General features: G+C 45.4%; 3 protein-coding genes across 3 annotated transcripts in view; all 3 read left to right on the top strand.

The window, feature by feature from the left end:
• The window catches only part of LOC310843269 (uncharacterized protein), a 217324-nt gene that overhangs the window by 132840 nt on the left and 65458 nt on the right, over positions 1-19026 (top strand). The gene's annotated exons all lie outside the window — the stretch shown is intronic.
• On the top strand, positions 7824-8745 carry LOC310842788 (zinc finger and SCAN domain-containing protein 31-like; the record flags this gene model as incomplete). Its single annotated transcript, XM_083734927.1, has 2 exons — positions 7824-8406; positions 8602-8745. Exons 1-2 carry the CDS (start codon positions 8005-8007, stop codon positions 8743-8745), a joined length of 546 nt encoding a protein of 181 aa, XP_083591053.1. The 5' UTR covers positions 7824-8004.
• On the top strand, positions 11255-17959 carry LOC310843772 (uncharacterized protein). The gene is made up of 2 exons (XM_083737506.1): positions 11255-11309; positions 15934-17959. Exon 2 carries the CDS (start codon positions 16116-16118, stop codon positions 17010-17012), a length of 897 nt encoding a protein of 298 aa, XP_083593632.1. The 5' UTR covers positions 11255-11309; positions 15934-16115; the 3' UTR covers positions 17013-17959.

The following is a 19026-nucleotide window of genomic DNA, read 5'->3' on the forward strand; positions in this document are numbered from 1 at the left end:
AGTCCCTCCTGCTTCCATAAAATATTGCCTTAAAAATCATACCTGAGCTATCTGGAGTCAACTGGATTCATAGAGGTTATTATAAGATGGGTCAGCATCCCTCAATAAGGTCCTGAACATAGAACAACCCCCTGGATGTCCACCCCTTCTACTGGAGATATTTGTTTTGATCATGAAAATCCAGAAATGGAATTAGTGGAGATTTCTGAGGACCTACAGTATTCCTCCATCTCTTCCATGTTTCTCAGGTTGCACACAGAAATGTCATATTTATATTGTTCTGTATGTAATACTGTAATAGACTACTTTAACAAATGATGGTCAAGTTTCTTTCCTAATTTTATTCATATCTCTGGCCTAATAAAATCTGGAACTTTTGATGCCATGTTACTCTGGGTTTCCAGTCCTGAAAAAGCAGGGATTTATTCAGTGGCGGTGACCCTTTTTCAGCCTCAGGGCCATGTTTTCTTATCAAATGCTTTCTGGGAGCCACATCCCAGAGGTGGTTGTGGCAAAATGGTGTGGTCAGACATATACCCCACTTCATCCAGGCAACCAAGAACAGTTGTCGTAGTTCCAAGACAGATGGCAGCTGGGTAAAATCACTTGGGGAGAGTGCAGAATGGGGCCAATGAGGGATGTGGCCTGGGCAGGGTCCTGAGGGCAAGACAGAGCTGCCAGGAGGCCTGTACAGTGGTACCTCTGGTTATGAACGCTTCTGCTTATGAACGCTTCAGGTTACAAACTCTGACCCCTCTTGGGTGGGTGCCATTGCCATCCTAAGAAAATGAGGGAGGTGTTCTGAAACTTCTTTTTCTAGAAAAATAGCACTGGACCTAACAGTTGCCCTACCTCAGTTCCCCATTCTTTAAAAAAAATAAAAATCTGACCATTTATATTCATCAATGCATACAGGTATCACACTGTTTTATTCTCTGCCTGCCAACCCACCTGGTATTCCTGCTCTGCCCATTACAGGATTCTCAGCTGTGAAGCTGTTGTCTTTTTCAAGCTACCTTCTGTTCCACTCTTCCCAAGTCTGCTGGAGATGTAGAATGATAAAGAATCCGAAGCCTGGACGTGGGGTTGGGGTCCGCTCTCCACAGTCCCCCTGACTCTGTAAACTTGGAAGAGATCCTCCAGGTGTGGGCGGTTTGGATGCCATGGGAATTGGGATGGAACAAAGCTCTTTCTACAGTGAAACAACCCCCTAACCCTAACCCTTTCTGAGCTGCAAACATGGGTACCCCCAACAAAAATTTAAAAATTTGGCTTTGTTATTTGGAATTAATATGATTTGATTGGTTTGTCAATAAAAATTGTTTATTTTTATTTTTTAAAAGCTCTACAGTGAAACCCACTCACAAATTCAACCAGAGTGTAGGATGGAGGGGCTCACAGCATGGACACCCCCAGCAGGTCTGGCTTCTCCATCTGTCGCAACTTTGGCTCCGGCACAGAGGAAGCCGGTCTCTGGGTCTCCCACAACTCTCTCTGGGTCTTACTTTCCTACGTAGAAGCCAGGTGAGATGGGAGTGGGGAGGACAGCCCCCCCCCCATTAGCTGCAGCTCTTGCAACCCAGCTCCTTCTTTGGAGGTGCTGAGGAGGACACTCTATGGCCAGCGAAGGACCTTGTCTTGCCAAGAAACTTGTCTGTGGGAATAGTGCATCCATAATGCTATGGAAAGGGTTAATGTCTTCTAGAATTCTCTGGTGTCACCAGAAGACAAAGCTGTTTTTCCCCAGTCAGGTCTGTTATCAACTGCAGAGGATGAGTAGCCTTGGGATCCTCTTGGGGAGATGGAAGTGTTCAAAGGACTGAATCTACTTGCTCTGAGATTGGGGAACTTCGGGCAAAGGCCAGCAGAGAAGGGAAGCTGTTGGCCACTAGTTTCTGTTCCTCCCCACTTTCCCAAAGGGCGTAACATCTGAGGTCCTGTGGGTTGAAAGAGCATCTCAGGGTCAGGGGCCAGTCTGGCCCAAAACGACCCTCAGCTGCCCTCACCACAGAGTCCCTGGCTCTTGTCTATATTATTGCAGATAAACATTTGATATTGTGATAAGAATATTTAGAAGAGTATTGTTTATGTGACTGCATAGCTGGTTACGTCTTGTGTGTTTGTCCATTCCAGGAACAGCATTCCTGACCCAGATTTTCACAGGAAGTCCCTAAGATGATTCCCCTTTCAAACAGGATATGTGAATCTAAGCCTGTAGGGTCCTCTTCTCTGGCAGACGGACAACCCCTTCCCCAAACCCCCACTTCCCCATGGGGGTCCCCCACACCACCACCCACTCACCAGGATGGCTTTGGCCGTCTCCTGCTTGGAGCACTTCGGGGTGCAAAGCCCCCTGAGCTGAGCTGCCTGGCAGTTCTGGATCACCTCCGTCAGGTACAGCTGATCTTCTTCCAGCAGCTGAAAGGCAAAAGTCAGTCTGCCAGTTCTTCACAAAGGGAGGGTCTTTTCACATCTGAGAGTGCAGAGTGGGGGGCAAGAGGGCAGGTCTGAGTCCCTGATATGGTTCTCCCCAATACTCACCCCTGGGGGAGGGATGTGCAACCGCAGCACATCTGCAAAGAGAAGGACATGGGGACAGGTGAGTCCTCCCTGAGAACCTGGCAAGGCTATTCCAAGAGTTTTCTCCTGGGTTCAAAGTCCTATGGTAGGCGAGGGACATCCCAAGCCTTGGGGACCAATCTTGGCCTCCTTCAACCAGAATGTGGCTCACCAGGCCAGGGGTAGGCAAACTAAGGGTTGGGGGCCAGATGCAGCCCAATCGTCTTCTCAATCCAGCCCACGGACGATTCAGGAATTAGTGTGCATCTCTGGGTTATTTGTGGGGTATAGGAATTTATTCATCCCCCCCAAAAAATATAGTCTGACCCCCCCCCACATGGTCTGAGGGACGGTGGACCACCTCACGGCTAAAAAAGGTTGCTGACCCCTGCCCCAGGCTAACAAGATGGTCAATATCCAGTTCCACTCCACCCTTTTAAAATTTAAATCTCAAAACAGATCCCAACTTTCAGAGCATGTAAATCACATGAGTGGAAAGACCCCTGCGCCACTCACAGAAATAGGATTAAATTCCTTCTCCCACCTTTAATTTTTTTAAAAAGATATTTATTAAAGATTTATAGACGAAAAAAAGTTACAGAGTAAAAAAAATAAAAAAATAAAAAATAAAAAGGTACAAAAATACAAATGAAAAAATACAGAATACATAAAAAATAAAGAACAATTAAAAACAGATCAATCTTTTCATGTCTTATATTTCATTTACTTGTTTCCCTGACCTCCTCACACCTCCCTTTTTTGTATTCCAGTTCACATGGTTAATTCAGCAAATCCTTTCCCTCTTTGTTTTTATCTTAATTCTATATCTTAACATCTTATAGCTTCATATTTTCATCTAGTTAATAGTCCATTTTTACATATTCTTTTTAACTTTGTTGCTAAAGCCGTTTCATTTCAATCCAAACATCATTTTAACATTCATTAATTTTACAATGTTTCTGCAAATAATCTTTAAATTTATTCCAATCTTCTTCCACCAACTCTTCTCCCTGGTCTCGGATTCTGCCAGTCATTTCCGCCAGTTCCATATCGTCTAACACTTTCATCTGCCATTCTTCCAAGGTGGGTAAATCTTGTGTCTTCCAATACTTTGCGATAAGTATTCTTGCTGCTGTTGTGGCGTACATGAAGAAAGTTCTATCCTTCTTTGGCACCAATTGGCCGACCATGCCCAGGAAAAAGGCCTCTGGTTTCTTCAAGAAGGTATATTTAAATACCTTTTTCAATTCATTATAGATCATCTCCCAGAAAGCCTTAATCCTTGGGCACGTCCACCAAAGGTGAAAGAATGTACCTTCATTTTCTTTACATTTCCAACACTTATTATCGGGCAAATGATAGATTTTTGCAAGCTTGACTGGTGTCATGTACCACCTGTATATCATTTTCATAATATTCTCTCGTAAGGCATTACATGCTGTAAATTTCATACCTGTGGTCCACAACTGTTCCCAGTCAGCAAACATTATATTATGTCCAACATCTTGTGCCCATTTAATCATAACAGATTTAACCGTTTCATCCTGAGTATTCCATTTCAACAGCAAGTTATACATTCTTGATAATATCTTAGTTTTGGGATCTAACAGTTCTATTTCCAATTTTGATTTTTCCACCTGGAAGCCAATTTTTTTGTCCAAATTGTAGGCCTCCCTTATTTGATAATAATGAAGCCAATCTCGCACTTTATCTTTTAATTTCTCAAAACTCTGCAATTTCAGTTTGTCACCCTCCTGTTCCAAAATCTCCCAATATTTTGGCCATTTGGCCTCCATATTGAGCTTTTTCTGAGCCTTCGCTTCCATAGATGATAGCCACCTTGTGGTTTTATTTTCAAGTAAGTCTTTATATCTTGTCCAGACATTAAACAATGCTCTTCTGACAATATGATTTTTGAATGCTTTATGTGCTTTAACCTTGTCATACCACAGATATGCATGCCACCCAAAAACGTTATTAAAACCTTCTAGATCCAAAATGTCTGTGTTCTCAAGAAGCAGCCATTCTTCCAACCAGCAAAATGCTGCTGATTCATAATAGAGTTTAAGGTCTGGCAGGGCAAATCCACCTCTATCCTTTGCATCAGTTAGTATCTTAAATTTTATTCTGGGCTTCTTTGCCCTGCCAGACAAATCTAGAAATATCTCTCTGCCACTTCTTGAAACAGTCCATCTTGTCCAAGATTTGCAATGATTGAAACAAAAATAACATTCTTGACAATACATTCATCTTTATAACAGCAATTCGACCAAACAAGGAAAGCTTCAAGTTTGACCATATTTCAAGATCCTTTTTCACTTCTGACCAACATTTCTCATAGTTATCTTTAAATAAATTTAAGTTCTTAGCGGTCATGTTAACCCCCAGGTATTTTACTTTCTTAACCAGTGTTAAACCCATCTTCTGAAACCTCTCTTTCTCAATCGGTGTTAATTTTTTCTCGAGAACCTTAGTTTTTAACTTGTTCAACTTAAATCCTGCCACTTGACCAAATTCCTGAATCAATTCCAATACTCTTTTAGTACTAGACTTTGGCTCCTGTAATGTCAATACTAAATCATCTGCAAAAGCTTTAAGATTGTAATGTTTGGCTCCGACCTGAATACCTTTGATCAGATGGTCCCTTCTAATCATATTTAGCAAAACCTCCAGGACCGAAATAAAAAGCAGTGGGGAAATTGGGCAGCCTTGCCGTGTCCCTTTCTCCATCTTAAATTCTTCTGTCACCACGTTGTTAAATTCCTTCTCCTACCTTTAAAGTAAACGTCTATGTAATGAAACCGAATTGATCCAAGTCTGCCTTCCTCCGCCAACCTCAACTTTGCTCTTCAAGCCAAAAGACAACACTTCCCGTCCCCGGGCAAAACCCCCTGGCCTTTCATTGGTAGAGCCGCCACCATGTTTACCTCACAGGGACTGACTGAGTGGTCAGTGAGATGCTTTCAGCCTCAGACACTTGGCGGGTTCTGAAATGGCCGTGCAGGCCAGATTCACGACCCTGACGGGCTGGATTCAGCCCACATAACATAGATCGAGGACCCCTGGTGTACACTGACTGGCAGCAGCTCCCCAGTTTCAGGCAGGGATTTTGTCCAGCAGGAGGGATTTTGTCCTTGCAGGAGATGTCAGGGGTTGACCCTGGTACATTCTGCATGCCAAGCAGATGCTCTAGGGCTCCCCATATTTCCCTGCACTTTCAACGCTATGCTATTAGCAACCGTGGAGATTCCACCTGCCTCTTTCGGAAGGAGAACACTCACCTGATCAAATTAATTAATTAATTAATTAATTAATAACTTATTTATACCCCGCCAATCTGGGTGGGTTTCCCCAGCCACTCTTGGCGGCTTCCAACAAAATATTAAAATACAATAATCCATCAAACATTAAAAGCTTCCCTAAACATAATAATAAGTCCAGTCCATTGAATTAGCAATTGAGCATTTCTGGAAAAAGGAAATGGCATACTTTTGTATATTAGTATAAAAAGCATGCATAAGAAAGTATTACTCATTTATGACGAGAATGGGATTTATTTATTATGAACTTTGCTTGGTTCCTCCTTGGCAGCCAGTGCCATTGTTTCAGCAGGGCTCGAACTCAGGACCCGCTGCCTTGAGGGACATCTAAGAGCAGTTGGGCAGGGGAAAGGTCTCCCTTGGGAGGTGGGGACTCTCCTTCCTTGGAGGTTTCTCAGCAGAGATCGGACGGCCATCTGCCATGGATGCTTGAGCTGAGATTCCTGCATTGCTGGGGGTTGGACTAGATGACCCTGGGATCCCCTCCTCTCTCTCCACTCCTGAATTCCTGGAGGAGCTTCCTTGCCTCCTGCAAAGCCCTTTTCCCTGCAAGCTCTTCCTCTGGTTTCCACCCAAGGGAGGGAGATGCTCAGAGTCCAGCCAAGAGCCTCACCCCCAAAAGGATATCTGGGCATGGGCGGAGCCAGGGGGGCAGCTGCCCCCCGAATGAATAACAAATAATAAGATTATGAGTTTCTGCCAAGCGAGAGAGGGCTGAGCAGGATGGACTCTGCATTGCAAGGGTTAAAGGGAAGTGAGCTGCCTTCCTAGAGAGGCCAGGAAGCAAGGGGGGGCCAGGTCCTCCACAGCCATGCCCCCCCCCTCCCCAGTCCTTTCCTGCTTTGGTGTCTCTCCTGCAAGGGCTGCCTCGCTCTCCCCTCCTGGGATCTGGTGAGTCTCCTCTCTCTCCCCCCCCCCCAGAGGGTACAATGGGGAGACGGGGGGGGGGGTCCCAGGGCTGCAGCAGGGGAGGGGGCCTGGGGGGCCTGATCTGCTCCTGCAGGGGGGGACCCCAAGTCAGGGAGGAGGAGAGGGTCCTGCCAGGGAGGGGCCAGGTCTGCCACGCTCTCCTTCCTGCAGATCAGAGGATCCCAAATTCATTTGGCCTTCCGCCCCTCCTTCAGAAAAACAATGACTTTGACTCTGTGTGACGTCGCTCAGCCTCATTGCACAACGGACGAAAAATGGGCAAATGGTTTTCCAAAGCTGGACGAGGAGGTGGACTAGCCCCCCCCCCCAAAAAAAAAAGGTGGGAGAGAAAGGCCAGGAATAAGGAGAGGGATCCCAGCCCAGAGTCTGGCTGCTGCATTGGGGACCAGTTTCCCAGTGTCTCCCAGGGCAGCCCCCCACGGAGGCCACTGCAGCAATCCCCTCGCACCCAGAGCAGGGCATCCCAGAACCACATCCTCTCTCTCCCAAAGGGATTGTTGCTGGCAAAGCAGCCGGAAATGGGCGCTGCTACTCACTGAGCCTCCAGGGACCTTGCCCTAAATTTCAAGGGAGGTGTTTTTGGCCCTGCGAACTTGGCCCTCAGGGGGTTGGCCAGAAACATACCTGGCCCTCAGAGCAAAGAAAAAGTGACCCCACCCCAAGGGGTCTGCCTGGAGAGTGGCAGAGAGTTCAAGTGCAAAAAAGGAGACAAGCAGGGGAGTGGGGCTGGGGGGAGAACAACTCCTGAGGACCCCTGGGTGAGGATCCCCACTAGAGCCAAGCATCCATTTTTCAGAAAATACAAATGACTGCCTTGTCAGTCAGTTCAGACTTCACGCATTGACTGGAAGGCAGGAGCAACAAGGCTGATTCATCTCCCAGAAATCCCTTCCGTTGCCTCCACATTTTGCATTGCTAGAAGGCTAGAGACATATTTCTTCTCCTCTTACTCCTCTTTCCCCCCAAAAAGATAGCCAATGGTCTGGGATGTGGTGCAGTCCTACCCTGGTTCCCAGCAAGACTCATCCATGCTTGCTCAGGGAACCTTTTTCTTCTCCTGATATTAGACAACCTTTGTAACAGAACAATGTATTTGCTTTGTAGGATTTGCTAGCGCCTCTCCTTAAGACAGAGAGAACTTGGCAGGAGACCAAAGGGTTCCTTCCGATTTCTCAGAGGCTTCCTGAGAGCACAGATGGATGAGCAAGACTCAGCTGGCCCTGGAGCAGGAAGAGGCCATGACATCCAAACTGAGAGCAGTGGGGTGTTCTGGAAAAACTCTGTGCAGAAGATCCTGGGTGAGGAGGACACCCTCCGCTCAGAGGTGCAGAGCCAGCAGTTGAGGCAGTTCTGCTGCCAGGAGGCCAAAGGACCCCGAGAGGTGTGCAGCCGACTCTACCACCTTGACCACCAGTGGCTGAAGCCAGAAAGGCACACGAAAGCTGAGATGCTGGACCTGGTGATCTTGGAGCAGTTCCTGGCTGTCCTTCCCCTGGAGATGGAGAGCTGGGTGAGGGAATGCAGAGCGGAGACCAGTTTGCAGGCGGTGGCCCTGGCCGAAGGTTTCCTCCTGAGTCAGGCAGAGGAGAGGAAGCAGGTGAGAGAGACTTTCCTCTGGATACTCCCAAGGGGCTCCAAACAGGACAGAAAACATCCCATAATGGTCTGCTGATGGCCCATGCCTTTTCTGCAAGGCATCCATGGAATGAGATCTCACACCCTTCAAGTCTTTATCATTCTCTTTCTAGTATTTCTCCCCATTCTCTGTTTTGAATCCTTGTTTCTTTTTCAGGGAAAGGATCTCTTTGCAGAAATGGAACTGGATTCCTGTGAGGCAGAGAGGCCTCCGTTGAACACCAGAGAGAGGCCACTGGGTAAGGAGGAAGGTGGTTTTTCTCCGTTTGGTCTCATTCTGTTGGTTTTCAAACACATCTGAGGGATCTTTTCATCTTGTTTTGGGGGGAGACAGTTGGGAACAAGGGTCCAGAAAAGGGGAGATGTATTTTTGCAGAAACAAATATAAGAAATAGGCACAAATGCCTAAATGCTCTCAGCAGGTAAGGCTTTCTCAAAGGCCCATCTGTAGTTAGAGATGCCCTGTTTCACCTGTGAGAGAAGCAGGCACTCCTGGCGTCCTGCTAACCTTTTCTCTCTTGCAGGTGACAGAATGATACCAGCAAAACCTCCTGATCCGCCTTTTCATGGGGGCAGAAGGGAAGCAGCGGCTGTGGAACCAGATCAGGTCAGGGGAAGCTGCCTTGTGGGACAGAGGCCGAGGGATGGAGCAATGTCATGGACTGGTTAGGCACAGAGGAGTGGTGGGAGGAAGCAGCCGGGGAACCAGGAAAGGAAGACGGTTCAGAGCTGAAGGAGTGGAGGTGGAGGAAGGATGAGCGGGTAGAGGGAGAAGAGGGAGAAGCCTGGGAAGAGGAGGTGTCAGAAGCTGAAGGGGAAACAGGGCTTAGTGAGCTGGGAGACTCTGTGGCAGAATGCAGTGCAGAATCACAGGCAGAAGAGGAAGGAGGCGAGTGGGAGAAGAAGGTCGAGAGGCTGAGGTGAGTCGGGAGAAGGAGGAGCCACCGGTGGCTCCCTCTCCTTCTGCCAGAAGCCACCCTCCCTGCTTGTCTCTCAGAGCCAGGAGACCCCCTGCAATGCAGGAATCTCTGCTAGATCATACAAGACAGATGGCCATCAAAAACAGGCTTATTTTATTTCTAGATTGATAACTGAATGCAAAAATTGGTTTCTAAGCAGTGGACAAATGAGAACAAATAGCGGCCTGGATTCACCTAACCAGCCCCATCCGCTGGAAAATGGGGCCTGTCCCCCATTCCTCCCCCTCTCCATGCCCCCATGAACCCCTTGAATTTGGCTCTAGGGCATTGGGAGGGAACCTTCCCAGAACAGCTGACAAGGAGAGGAGAAAGTGGATCCTTCCATTGGGGAAACTGGAACGCTTGCGTAGGCAGAATGACTTGGGAAACACAAGGAGGAGTACCACCTATTTGCACAAAAACGGATACATAAAATAAGCACCCATAATTAAAATGTGCTGCAAAACAATCCTATTGAAACAACACCGCAATTTACAGGAAGGAAACAACAGAGCATTATGTAGCAGATCAAATTTCTGCTGCCTTAGAGGAGGACTTTTCCCTTCTTCTTTTAGGGTCCAGTGTGCTTTGAAGATGTCGCTGTTCGTTTCACGGATGAGGAGTGGGCGTTGCTGGATCCTGACCAGAGAGCTCTGCATAAGGACATCATGGAGGAGACTCATGGAATCGTGGCCTCTCTTGGTAAGGCTCCCTGTTGAGTCGTTTAGTCGTGTCCGACTCTTCGTGACCCCCTGGATCAGAGCACGCCAGGCACTCCTGTCTTCCACTGCCTCCCACAGTTTGGTCAGACTCATGTTTGTGGCTTCGAGAACACCATCCAACCATCTCGTCCTCTGTCGTCCCCTTCTCCTTGTGCCCTCCATCTTTCCCAGCATCAGCGTCTTCTCCAGGGAGTCTTCTCTTCTCATGAGGTGGCCAAAGTACTGGAGCCTCAGCTTCACGATCTGTCCTTCCATTGAACACTCAGGGCTGATTTCCATCTGAATGGAGAGGTTGGATCTTCTTGCTGTCCATGGGACTCTCAAGAGTCTCCTCCAGCACCATAATTCAAAAGCATCAATTCTTCAGCGATCAGCCTTCTTTATGGTCCAGCTCTCACCTCCATACATCACTAATGGGAAAACCATGGCTTTAACTATACGGACCTTTGTTGGCAAGGTGATGTCTCTGCTTTTTAAGATGCTGTCTAGGTTTGCCATCGCCTTTCTCCCAAGGAGCAGGCGTCTTTTAATTTCGTGACTGCTGTCACCATCTGCAGTGATCACGGAGCCCAAGAAAGTAAAATCTCTCACTGCCTCCATTTCTTCCCTTTCTATTTGCCAGGAGGTGATGGGACCAGTGGCCATGATCTTCGTTTTTTTGATGTTGAGCTTCAGACCATATTTTGCGCTCTCCTCTTTCACCCTCATTAAAAGGTTTTTTAATTCCTCCTCACTTTCTGCCATCAAGGTTGTGTCATCTGCTTATCTGAGGTTGTTGATATTTCTTCCGGCTATCTTAATTCCGACTTGGGATTCATCCAGCCCAGCCTTTCGCATGATGAATTCTGCATATACGTTAAATAAGCAGGGAGACAATATACAGCCTTGTCGTACACCTTCCCCAATTTTGAACCAATCAGTTGTCCCATATCCAGTTCTAACTGTAGCTTCTTGTCCCACATAGAGATTTCTCAGGAGACACATGAGGTGATCAGGCACTCCCATTTCTTTAAGAACTTGCCATAGTTTGCTGTGGTCGACACAGTCAAAGGCTTTTGCATAGGGATCATCATATCAGCCTGGAAATTCAAAAAATACCTCTATGTGACCAACTTCATCTATTTTCACAGAGCTCAACCGTGGCCCCTATAACACCTGGGAACCTAACACCCCCACAATAAACAGTAACTTACAGTTTTTTCTTTGAACAATCTTCCTCAAATTATTCCTTTTTCTACCACGATCGGGCTGGTCTGAACTGCCCAAGCCATCTTAAATGTCAGCTTCAGAATTGTTAGGAAAGATAAGTTGTGAAGTTTAGAGCTTACAGGGTTAACAACTCAGAGTGTCCTCCATCTGGGGAGGAGCTTTCTCAACATCCGGGAAAGCTATTTCTTTGTTCTTTCTGACTTTCGTTGTCTGCTGATGCAAGGAAGACGCAATGTCTGCATCTTCTGATGGTTTAGTAGCAGTGATGCTGCTGCTGCTGATGATTTACAAACTTAATCTTTTCCGGAACAGGGCTGCTCTTAAATCGATGTACCACTGTAGTAATAATAATATTTTTTATTTATACCCTGCCCATTTGGCTGGGTTGCCCCAACACATATATAAACATGGCTTCCAACACATGTATAAACATGAAGCATAAATAATAATAATCTGATCCCATATAAAAAGAACATTAACTTTAAAGTGAACAACTTCTCCTAGTGTCCAAAATTGTGGAAACCTTTTGTGAAAAGTGTATTTCTGAGGTTTGATGACTCATAACACCCCTTTTGAGTGGAGTAATACCATAGAATTATATATCAATGCAAAGATAATTTAATGAAGAATGTAATGAAAGAACTTTTATGAAGGTGTATTTATTAGAACAGCAGTCATAACCATTGGCAACCTTTCGCTTTAATTACGGCCTTACAATGCCTTCCCATGATATGAACCAAGTTTTTAGTTCTGCAGCTGTAATAAAGTGAAACCAAGATTAAATTATTGCCTCCGTTAATTGGACTTTATTGCTGGGTTGCTTCTGACTAACAAGTTTCTTTAGTCGGCTCCATAGATTTCTGATTGGGTTAAAGTTTGGGCTATTCCCAGGCCATTCCAGCCGTGAAATATCTTTATCTTGAAAGCACCTTTTGCACACAGCAGCAACATGACATGGAGCGGAATCCTGTTGAAGTATAAAATAGAATATATATGTGTGTGTGTGTGTGGAATGTTTCCAAGGGGTTGCTCGAGAGCAAGCAGGCAAATATCTCCCTGCTTGGCTGTGAAGCCTTGCTTTTGCTGCCAAAATAAACCTTATCTGTCCGGAGCGCCACTCTCCCGTGGCTGACTCAGTCGCTGGCAGAATCCGTGAGTGGGCGGTTCCTAAACTTTCCCCAGCAAAGCAGCTTCTTGACGCCCAGTCTGCGCCTCCCCTCTCTGCACGGATGCTTTCTGCGCAAGGAGAGCATGGGTAAAGGAGGACCTCTCTCCTCCCCGCTTTGGCCTGGCACCGTCTTGCCTCTTCCGACTCCTGCAGCTCCGCTCCACTGGAGGCGTGTTTACTCTCCTCTGTTGAAGAGGAGCTGCTTCCCATGATCCCTGGAGGCTCTCTGTAATCCATTCGGCTTTTCCTCTCTCCCTCCTGAACCGATGGCAGTTCCCTGACAATATGCTTCAGCATCTGGGAAAAGATCACCTGAGGAACGCTTCAATTTTGGGCGCAAATATTTCATTTATGCATTTTAGGGCATTTACATTCCCATTAATGACGTAAATTTTGCCCACACCTTTTGCTACCAGATCAACACACTATCTGGGTGTTTCACGGTCGGTGTAATGCAAGTAGGATGTAAATCTTCTCTGATTCTTCTCCTTGCGTATGTCATGCCATCACTACCAAGTAAGGAGTTTTGGGACTCATATAATATGATTTTTATTAATTTTCCAATAAAAAGAAATTTATAACATCATTAAACATCAAAAACTCATCACATATCTTTTTTTCTTTTAGACTTCCATGAACATGTCTGATAATTTTCCGTAATTATCACAGATTGCATTATATATATCTTTTCTTCCCATGTTGTTTAAACAATATTTCTACCAAATCTTCTTACAGAGCTTCTTGAAAACTTACAAACGTTATATCATTATCACAAATATTTTTAATATATTCTGTAAATTTACTCCAGTCCTCAGTGAATCTTTGGTCTTGTCAGTTGCGAATCCTCCCTGTTAATCTGTCCAGTTCCGCGTAATCCATTAATTTCGATCTCCATTCTTCAATCGTAGGCATTTCTTCTTGTTTCCATTTCTGGGCCAAAAGAGTTCTGGCTGCTGTTGCTGCATACAGAAATACTTTCCGATCGTTCCTTTTTATTTCACCACCTAATATTCCTAATAGAACTGCTTCTGGTTTTTAACAAATGTATATTTCAGTATTTTCTTTATCTCATTATATATCATTTCCCAGAAGCACTTCATTTTTTCACATTCCCACCACATATGATAAAATGTCCCTTCTTTCTCCTTACATTTCCAACATTTATTACTCACCTTATACATCTTACTTAATTTAACTGGTGTTATATACCATCGATATATCATTTTCATAACATTTTCTTTAATTGTGGTACATGCCGTAAATCTCATCCCATCCTTCCACAGTTTTATCCAGTCATCAAATTGAATGTTATATCCAAAGTCTTTGGCCCATTGAATCATAACTGATTTAACCTCTTCATCCTTCAAATGCCATTCTAATAATAATTTATACATCATAGATAAATTTTTAACTTCGTTATTCAATACTTCTCTTTGAAACCTAGATTCTTTTTCAGAATAGCCTCTTTCTGCAACCTCTTTTCTAAACATTTCATTAATCTGAAAATAATGCAGCCAATTGTTTACATATTCTTTCACTTCTTCATATGGCTTCATTTTCCACTTACTTCCCTCTTTCTCAATTAAATTTCCATATGTTATCCACCTCCCAGTCATATTGATCTTTTTAACACTCATCGCCTCTAATGGTGATAACCAGTGTGGTATTTTTGGTTCAAGTAGGTTTTTGTACCTACCCCATACCTCAATCAGAGATCCTCTAATAATATGATATTTGAAACCTTTATGCACTCGTTTTTTTCCATACCGTAAATATGCTTGCCAACCGAATCTATTGTCATATCCTTCCAAATCTAACAAATCTGTATTTTCTAATTTCATCCATTCTTTCAACCAACATATGCACGATGCCTCATAATATAATCTCATATCTGGCAGGGCCAAGCCTCCCCTCTCTTTTAAATCTGTTAAGAACTTAAACTTTATTCTCGGCTTTTTGCCCTGCCAGATATATCTTGAAATCAAAATCCATAAGATGCCACCAAACGAATAAAAGTCTGTGTTAAATCTCAAAGAGAGGGGAAGAGAAGGAGAAGGGCAAAAGCCTCCCCCATCAAAGATACAAAAATGGCGCAGTTTGCTTCTTTGTATCCCATTCAAATACTCCGCAGAGAAGGAGGCGGGGTGGGGGGTATGAACTTCAGAGGGCAAAAACACTCCTAATTCCGCTCAAACTTCTTTTAAACTTCCAGCAAATTAAGGTAAAGAAACAGTATTTTTCCTCTTAGTATCTTCTGACTCTCTTCACAGGCTAGAATTAATAAATCAGTAGTTTTAAAGTCCGTCGCTGCCAATTGCGCAGATCTTTTTAAAAACAAAAGTAGAAAGCTCTCGGAGTCTTCTCCCCCGATGTTTCCCACCGACTCACTGATAAGACAATTAATTGCCTTCCAAATGATTCTCCCCCTTTTCTCTATCTTTATAATCCTTATACTCCTTATAGTCCTTTAAAAGGCAGTCAAATAAATTATCAGTTTAATCCGTTTGCATTGACTTACGTTTTTGTCCCGCTCTGAAGATTGTTCTTGTGTGTAGTTTAAATTCCAGGCAAGGCTGACCTCCTTTTTTTCCACCATACCCACTTCAAATTGGCCGCTTCTAATCCATTGACCCACTTTTAATGCATGGATTTGTACTGTATTTTAAAAAGTCCCAATTCAATTTCTTAATGTTTGAGAGCTGATCACTTCTGTGTGCAAGCTCAGAGCTTCACTCTTGAGGGATAGAAATGGCCTCCTGCTGTCCGCTTCTCTACCCCGCCACTCTCGTCGCCTCCAAAAAAGAGGTTACTTGGCAGCCGGAGGATAAGCTGTTGGACCGTGCCAGGACCCTGCCCCTTGAATATCCTTTCAAGGGTGTTTGGGGGGCTGCGGCGCTCTTACAGCACTCCCTTTTTCCCTCAAAAGCTGGATTCTCTCAGCACTGAGGAATCCCGCTTGCTTTCCCTCCCGCGATCGCCGGAAGCCTCCTCAACTCTTTGTGCCATTTCTATAATTTTATTATGTTTTATAAGAACACAAAAAAACCAACCAACTTGATAGCAATCACAAAAGACTCTGACAAAAGTCAACCTAAGCAAGTTGTCCTTCTTTTTTCTGGTTATTTGGCCATAGCTTTAGATAGAATATAGGTAAATGAACAATTTCCGTTGATACATAATTTTATGATGTTAGTCCAAAAGAAGCAGTGTTATGAGCCATCAAACCTCTGAAATACACTTTTCTTAAAAGTATTCCACAATTTTGACCACTACTGTATATCAAACAAAGCAACATTCAGCACCTCAGCAGAATCTCATAATAAATATGTTGGTTAATGACAAACAACAAAGGTAATAAACACACACTGAACTCCCTTCAGTTTTTCTCCATTTGTTCTGGAGGTTCTAATCCCTTTTTGTCTCCATGGCAGATTGTGATGAATCAGAAATCAAGAACGAAGGTGACCACGATAAAATCCCCAGAGAGGAGAAGCCACATAAAAATTTGGAGTTTGGAGAAAGCTGCAGTCAGTGCTCCCATTCCACTTCCCATCAACAAAATATCCTTCGAAAGAAACTCTATCAGTGTGTGGAATGTGGAAAGAGCTTCAGTATGAGCTCCTCTCTCACTAGGCATCAGAGAATTCATACAGGGGAGAAACCCTATCAGTGTGTGGAATGTGGAAAGAGCTTCAGTCAGAGCTCCAAACTCACTTCCCATCAAAGAATTCATACAGGGGAGAAACCCTATCAGTGTGTGGAATGTGGAAAGAGCTTCAGTCAAAGTGCCGCTCTCACGTCCCATCAGAGAATTCATACAGGGGAGAAACCCTATCAGTGTGTGGAATGTGGAAAGAGCTTCATTCAGAGCTCCAATCTCACTTCGCATCAAAGAATTCATACAGGGGAGAAACCCTATCAGTGTGTGGAATGTGGAAAGAGCTTCAGTCAGAGCTCCAAACTCACTTCCCATCAAAGAATTCATACAGGGGAGAAACCCTATCAGTGTGTGGAATGTGGAAAGAGCTTCAGTCACAGCTCCAAACTCACTTCCCATCAAAGAATTCATACAGGGGAGAAACCCTATCAGTGTGTGGAATGTGGAAAGAGCTTTAGTCAGAGCTCCGATCTCACTTCCCATCAAAGAATTCATACAGGGGAGAAACCCTATCAGTGTGTGGAATGTGGAAAGAGCTTCACTCATAGCTCTTGTCTCACTTCTCATCAAAGAATTCATACAGGGGAGAAACCCTATCAGTGTGTGGAATGTGGAAAGAGCTTCACTGAAAGCTCCTCTCTCACTTCCCATCAAAGAATTCATACAGGGGAGAAACCCTATCAGTGTGTGGAATGTGGAAAGAGCTTTAGTAGGAGCACCGATCTCATTTCACATCAGAGAATTCATACAGGGGAGAAGCCCTATCTGTGTGTGAAATGTGGAAAGAGCTTCACTCATAGCTCCTCTCTCACTTCCCATCAAAGAATTCATACAGGGGAGAAACCATATTAGTGTGTGGAATGTGGAAAGAGCTTCTGGAGGAGCTCCGATCTCACTTCCCATCAAAGAATCTATACAAAGGTCGGTTTGTGTTTTTATATTGTGTTTTTATGTTGTAACATTCCTGAGACCTGTGGGTGTAGGGAATAGGCACCAACTCTTAAAGCCCTAGCGGTCTTTGTCCCCCAATAAAATATTTGAGGAGGCCACCCCCCAGGTTTTTTTGGTTTTTTCCCCCAAACACAACCTTTTATTCTTTCACAACTTGCCATACAATTTCTCTTTTAATTTTCTCTCTATAAATAAATAAATAAATAAATAAATAAATAAAGTACAAAGGTCACAATAAAATCAAAATACAAGAAAATACAAAGGTGGACAGGTCCCATATTTGCAGGCCAAACGCAAAAGTTGCTTTGAAGCAGGGTTTCCCAAACTTGGGTCCCCAGCAGCTCCTGGACTACAGTTTCCATCATCCCTTCCCGTTAGTCCTTCTAGCTAGGGATGATGGGAGTTGTAGTCCAAAAACAGCTGGAGACCCATGTTTGCTTTAAAGGGAAGGTAGGCTGGCCCTGTTACACCCTCTGCTGGCTGATTGGAATTTATAGATCTCAAAACTGAAGTTTATCGGCACTTCAACCTCTAGGGAGCTTCTAGGTGCTTTCTGCACCACCTAGAGTACCCACAGAATTGTGGCTTCTACTGGCAACACACAGTAGAATGCGCTGAGTTCAAAAAAGCTGAGATCCTTCAGTCAGCTCTGGGTAGGCTGTTGTATCTGTCCCAATTTAGCAGACCGGACATTGCTTTTGCTACCAATCTGCTCAGCAGGGAAGCTACAAACCCCAGTGTGAGTGCCTGGAATGGTATCAAGAGGGTGCTGCGTATCTGCAGGATACCAAGGATTTCTGTCTCAAGCTGTCAGCTAAGGGTGATGGCTAGCTGATGTGCTGAACAGATAGCGATTAGGCAAATCTGGCTAACAGGAAGTCCGTATCTGGGATGGTGGTACGGTTTGGGGACTCTTTGGTTGGGTGGAAGTCCTGGTGTACTGGTCCCGGGGGTTAATCAAGAGGCAAGGTCCAAGTCCAGCCTGTGGTCGATGAAGCAATATGAAGGCAGTCCATAAAAGTTGAAGCTGGGTGCAGGGCAGGGTTCAGGCAGGGACTGACAACCACCAATGTTGTTCCCGCAACTTGGGACTGGGGCTGGCTGGCTTTAATATGTCCCAAGGCATAGGGTGGCTCTGATCCTCAGATGACTGGCCTCTCGTGGCCTGGAGGCGAGCACTCCTCCTGGAAAAAACCAGTTCCCTTCACCTCTCTGCCCTGAGCCTCTGCAGTTCAGGAGCGGCTGAAGAGTTATTGGGCCCAGAGGGAGACTCACCTGTAGTCATTAAGTCCTCAACCACCTTTGGAGCCAGAGTGGATTCACCTGGTGCCTGCTCCTGAGGATCCGGCACAGGTGCAGGCGCTTCAGAATCAAGGCCCTGCCCCAGTTCAGCCGGCCCTGGAGGCGGTGGTCTGGAGGTACTCCAGGTTCCGGTGGTCGGTTCTCACCTCCACCGGGTGTCGTGCCCCCTCAAGATGTTGGCGCCAGACCTCAAAGGCCACCTTGATGGCCAGTAGTTCCCGCTCCCACACGGTATAGTTACGCTCCGCTGGAAGGAGCTGACGGGAATAGAAGGCGCAGGGTAAGAGTGGCGCATCAGGTCCGTACTGCTGAGACAAGACGGCACCGAGAGCCGTACTGGAGGCGTCGGTCTCTATCACAAAGGGTCGAGAGGGATCAGGATGTTGCAAGATTGGCGCTCTCTGGAAACAGGCCTTCAACCCCTGAAACGCCTCCTCTGCCTCCTTGTCCCAGGAAAACGGCATCTTGGGGCGCAGTAGCCGGGTCAACGGGGTGGTGCGATGAGCATAATCTGCAGTGAAGGTCCGGTAATAGTTGGCGAACCCCAGGAATCATTGTAGGTCCTTGCGGTTCCGAGGTGCCACCCATTCCCGAACCGCTGCCACCTTCCCAG

This window comes from Podarcis gaigeae (assembly GCF_964106915.1).
Source record: "Podarcis gaigeae genome assembly, chromosome: 4".
Lineage (NCBI taxonomy): Eukaryota > Metazoa > Chordata > Lepidosauria > Squamata > Lacertidae > Podarcis > Podarcis gaigeae.